The sequence below is a fragment of the Apium graveolens genome, chromosome 10 (genome assembly GCF_009905375.1).
Source record: "Apium graveolens cultivar Ventura chromosome 10, ASM990537v1, whole genome shotgun sequence".
NCBI classification, from domain to species: domain Eukaryota; kingdom Viridiplantae; phylum Streptophyta; class Magnoliopsida; order Apiales; family Apiaceae; genus Apium; species Apium graveolens.
This window is the reverse complement of record NC_133656.1, coordinates 214,400,387-214,405,527: the sequence shown is the minus strand read 5'-3', so window position 1 is coordinate 214,405,527 and position 5,141 is coordinate 214,400,387. Positions and strand designations below refer to the sequence as shown.

General features: G+C 36.5%; 1 protein-coding gene across 1 annotated transcript; it reads left to right on the top strand.

The window, feature by feature from the left end:
* The first annotated feature begins 1,147 nt into the window (after positions 1-1,147).
* Positions 1,148-1,759, top strand: LOC141691775 (NDR1/HIN1-like protein 1). The gene has a single exon (XM_074496532.1). It carries the CDS (start codon positions 1,148-1,150, stop codon positions 1,757-1,759), a length of 612 nt encoding a protein of 203 aa, XP_074352633.1.
* The last annotated feature ends 3,382 nt before the right edge of the window (positions 1,760-5,141 follow it).

The window sequence follows — 5,141 nt, the reverse complement described above, 5'->3', positions numbered from 1 at the left end:
TACATAAGTGTTTTACTATATAAAACTATACATTCTCCTTTGCAAATTCAACGTGGGACTTTCATTCTTTTACACAAATTTTCACTACTAAGAGACTAACTTTGGATGATCATATCTCATCCATCTCTTAGTCATTTTGAGTGATTCAAATTGCCTCAGAAAGCTCTCATTGAGTAGAACACATTCCAAGTGTCACTCGTCGCGCGCACACAACATTCTTCCACTCAAACTATGACTCAAATTGACTTGACAATGTGAGACTGCTACCCACATTTTCCAACAATTTGTTGACATTTTCCAACAATTTGTTCATTACATCTTATTGGGCCACAAATTCACTTTGTTTACTTGTTCTGGTACATGAGTTTTCTAGCATGTAGAAGGCCCTCATTAACCTTTAGTTACAATCTGTTCAAAAAATCCGAAACCCGAAATCCGATCCAATCCGGAAAAAAGCCCAAAAAGTCCGATCCGGAAGAAAGTCCGGTCCGGCACGCGGGCCTAAATGAACCTCCTTTTTTCTCAAAAATCCGGCCCGACCTGAAACCCGAAAAGCCCAGATCTAAAAAAGTGCGGATAAAAGTCTGGTAAAAACCCGGTCCGGCTCGGATAAAAGCCCTGACTTTTTGAAAAACCCGATTAAAAAACTGATTTTTTTATATAAAATTTGAAAATAGACAATACTTTTTATGATTTTTAAAATATTATATTATAATATTAGAAATAATTAAGGTATATATGATTATTTATATATTATATTAAAAAATAATTATATATCACGGCCTTGTGCAGGCTTATTTCGACCAAATAAGCTCGTGCTGCTCGCTTTGTCTTTTATTGTGGACCAATTTGCTTCGAGTTAACATGCTTGCCCTGGAGCTTCAGTTGTCTGCAGCTCATTGTCTTTAACATCAGAACTTCTTTAATTACACCATCGACTACTGTATGGACATAATCTAAACTTTTAATTGTAATTACTCCAGTGAAAGCTAAGTTTAATTAATTAGAAATTATTTTGATTGTACGTGCATGTGTTACAAATCATCTAATAATTGCTACAAGTGATCTCTATCTACACACACACAAGATTAATTTGAATATCCCTTGTTTCTCCCTCCTTGAACATTCCAAGCCTACTACAGAAACCATGTCAAGCAAGCAAAAAAAGCTCATCAAATGGTCAATCACCAGCCTAGTCATTGCCCTCTTCATCATTCTTCTCACAATTTTCATCATCTGGGCAGTCCTCCAGCCGAAAAAACCCCAATTCACACTCCAAGACGCTACCCTCTACGCCTTCAACTTCTCGTCCATAGCTCCATATTTCCTATCCTCAACCTTCCAAGTAACCATCTCTTCTCAAAACCCCAACAAAAGAATAGGCATTTACTATGATAAACTCGACGTCTACGCTGCCTACCGTACTCAACAAATCACTTATTACACTGCCACACCACCCGAATATCAAGGCCACAAGGAAGTAATTGAATGGTCACCTTTTTTGTATGGAACTGACATACCAGTTGCGCCATCCAGTGGTGCGTCATTGAGCCAGGATCAGGCTAGCGGCGCCATTTGGCTGATGATCAAGTTAAATGGACGTTTAAGATGGAAAGTTGGTTCATTTACTAGCGGGAGATATCATCTTCGTGTAGAATGTCCGGCGTATATACCATTAAGCACCCGTAATACTGGTACTGCTGAAGTTGGGACTAGTGTGAAGTATCAGCTAGTAGCAAGTTGCAAAGTAACAGTGTGATTTGTTCTTTAGATGTTGTAAGTGAAAGTTTTTGGTTTCAAATTTTATTGGAAATCAGATAATTTTGTTTTTGTCTTGCACGTACGAGAAGGATTGCAAAACTACACTGTGGAATGATGACATTGAAATTAATTAGATAGGTGAAGAGGCCTGCAGAATGCAGGAATCGTGTGGAGTTTGTGTTGTCAGCTTTATAAATCTAAAAAAAAATATTTGCACTTGTTTTCTAGTTCTTGCTTTTGTTTTTAAGTTGTGTTTAAAATTTAAATGCTTGTGCAGTTTATACTTTCATATTTAGGGTTTATTCATATAAAAAGTCCACGGGGCGTGTTAGAATTTCGAATTGATCCCAGTAAACATCCATCTCTTAATTTACGTGTTTATGATGATAAGGGTTCTTAGCAACAGAATGAAGACAACAGATTGAAAACATCCGAGATCATAGCAATGTTTATCCTACAGCTTGTTCAGTCTTTTCAGGAGACTATCTCGCATGTTTAGTTTAGGTTGTTAAGGTTTGTGTAAATCTTATTTATCTGGATAAATCTTATCTCAAACAAACCCATCCTATCCTATAAACCAAGTTTGAATCTTTCAAGACTTATCCTTTACTTGGTTTATCTTTTTCAAACAATTAACAGATTAGTTTCTCAAGTTTCATTCAAATATTTTCAAACAAACTTGTTTTCAAATCTTATCTATCTTATCCTTGGTTTGAAAATAAATCTGTTAGAACTTTACTTATAAATACAACTAACATTTTCAGATTTCAGCTACTGCTTTCACGTCAATTCTTATTATCTGAAAAATACCTTCTTGTTCTATACCCGAGATACATATCCAGAAAACAAGAAGCCTAGTTTGAATTGTAAACTTTCACATTATATTCTTGTATCTGAAAGGTGTATTATATCACTTGTCCCGGGTTGTGGGAGTTTGATTACAAGAGGAAGGCCAAGTAGCTTTGTGCTAGGTAGCTGTGTGCTAGGGAAATATTTCTTTCAAGTGGGCCAAGTTTGTAATCAAGAAAAGTTTGTAAGTACTTTGTTTTAAGTGGATATAATACATTCTCTATGCTAGTTGGCATAGGGACTTGGATGTAGGCCATAGATTAGGTGTAGGGGCTGAACCAAGTGAAAACTTCTGGTATTTTTTACTTATTAAGTTTTCAGCATTCTGCATTTTAATTACTGTTATTTACATTCTGCAGTTAATTGAGACTGTCCCATTCATTGTCTCATTTGTAAAGGGACTGTCCCATTTGCATAAGAAACTGTCCCATTTGCCTTGACAGTTAGAATATAATATTATCTATCGAGCCATCAAATTTCAATTGGTATTAGAGCAGGTGCATTTAATTCTCTTTTTAGTGTTTATTTTGTTAGCGATCCATTCCTCCAGCGTGATGCATTCGAATGGGATGCTGTAGAAAATGGTTTTACAACTCCTATGAAAGAAGGGAAGCCAAAATCTCTCAAGGATCTTTCTCCTGAAGAAGTGAATGCTATGAACTCCAATACTAAAGCTATGAACTCACTTCTCAATGACATGGTATCTACAGAATTAAGAAAAGTCTCAGCATGTACTACTGCCAAACAGATTTGGGATACGATCAAAGTCAGCCAGGAAGGCACGTCTAAGGTACGTGAAGTAAAATTAAGTATGCTCATGAGTGACTATGAAGGTTTCAGGTTGGAAAGAGATGAAAGTGTGCGAGATGCTCAAGGGAGATTCCTGACATTGATGAACTCTATCTCACTTCTGGAAAGGATCATTCCTCAATCGGAGATCAATAGGAAAATCCTCAGAGCAATGCCAAAGAAGTTTGCTCCAAAGGTTACCATTTCGGCAGGATTCAACACTACTTTCAACTATGGACACTCTAACACTATTCAGTGAATTGGAAGAATTCGAAAATCAGCTACGCAGATATGATGAAGAAGATGAAGCTTCTCGTAAGAAAACTCTTGCACTTATTGCAGACACAGACGAATCTCCTGATGATTCTGATGAAGAGATTGCTCTTCTAACAAAGAAGTTTCATAAATTTCTTGCCAAACGAAATGCCTCCAAATGACCTATGAAGTCACAGTTTCCAAAGAAGGACTTCAAATCTAATCCGAGCAAGGAGAATAAAATAAATCAAAGCAAGGATACTTGTTTTGAGTGTGAAAAGAAAGGGCACTTCAAAAAGGACTGCTACATGCTGAAGAACAAAAAGAAGGCATTAATTACTTGGAGTGATGATGAATCTGACGTGGAGATCGATTCAGACGATGAGGTTGCTCAACTTTGCTTTGCAGGACTCGAGGACAACTCCAGTGACAATGATGAGGTACAGAATATAAAGTATAATTCAAATATATCTTCATCTATGTTGAATTTGCAGGTCCAGGTTAATAAGTTAAAAGAAAAGAATGCTTATTTAAAATAAGTATTAAGTGAAGTTCTTAGTGAAATGGATGACCCCATGAAGGAGGAAGCCTTGGTTGCTGAAAACAAATCTTTGCTTGAAAGGGTTTCAAAACTTACTAAAGAAAATCAATATCTCAAAAATGAGATTGAGATGAAAGATGTCTGTCTTGAAGCTTTGAAGAAAGAGTCAATTTCTGTTGATCCAGAAACTGTCAAAAGAGACAGTGCTCCTGATCCCCTGGTTCCGGAATTAAAGCACAAAGTGGCACATCTTGAAAAGGATTTAGCGAAATGTTTTCATGGAGAAGGAACTTCGAATGCTCTTCTTGGTGAACAAAAATCTTCTCTTGATAAAGGAGGTTTAGGATGTGAATCAATCAAGAAACGTGCATTTCAAGGAGATTACAAACGAGCTCCTATGAAATATAAGATGCCTTATGAGAAATGTCGAGATTGTGGCAAAGCTGGTCACACTACATCTGAATCTAGATTATGTGGTATCAAGGGCCACTCCTCTAACTCATCTTATAAATCGTCTGCTAGATATGAATCTGCTAATACATCTGCTAATATTGTTCAGATGTGGATTAAGAAATCAGATAGGCATTTATATAAGATTTGTGATACTAACCAACCAGGACCCAATGTTAAGTGGGTACCTAAGAGATAAAACAATTTTTGCAGGTTTGCTTGAAGGTCCATGTTCCGCGAAATAAATGGATCATCGACAGTGGTTGTTCATGTCACATGACATGTAATAAATCCAAGTTTCTATCTCTAGTTGCCAAGGAAGGTGGCTTAGTTACTCTTGGAGATTCAAACACCGTCAGAATTATTGGAAAATGCACCATTGGTAATGACAGGTTTTCTATTTCTAACGTTCGTTTAGTTGATGGTTTGAAATATAATCTTATTAGTGTAAGTCAACTTACTGATGCTGGTCATAAGGTTAAGTTCGATAAAGATG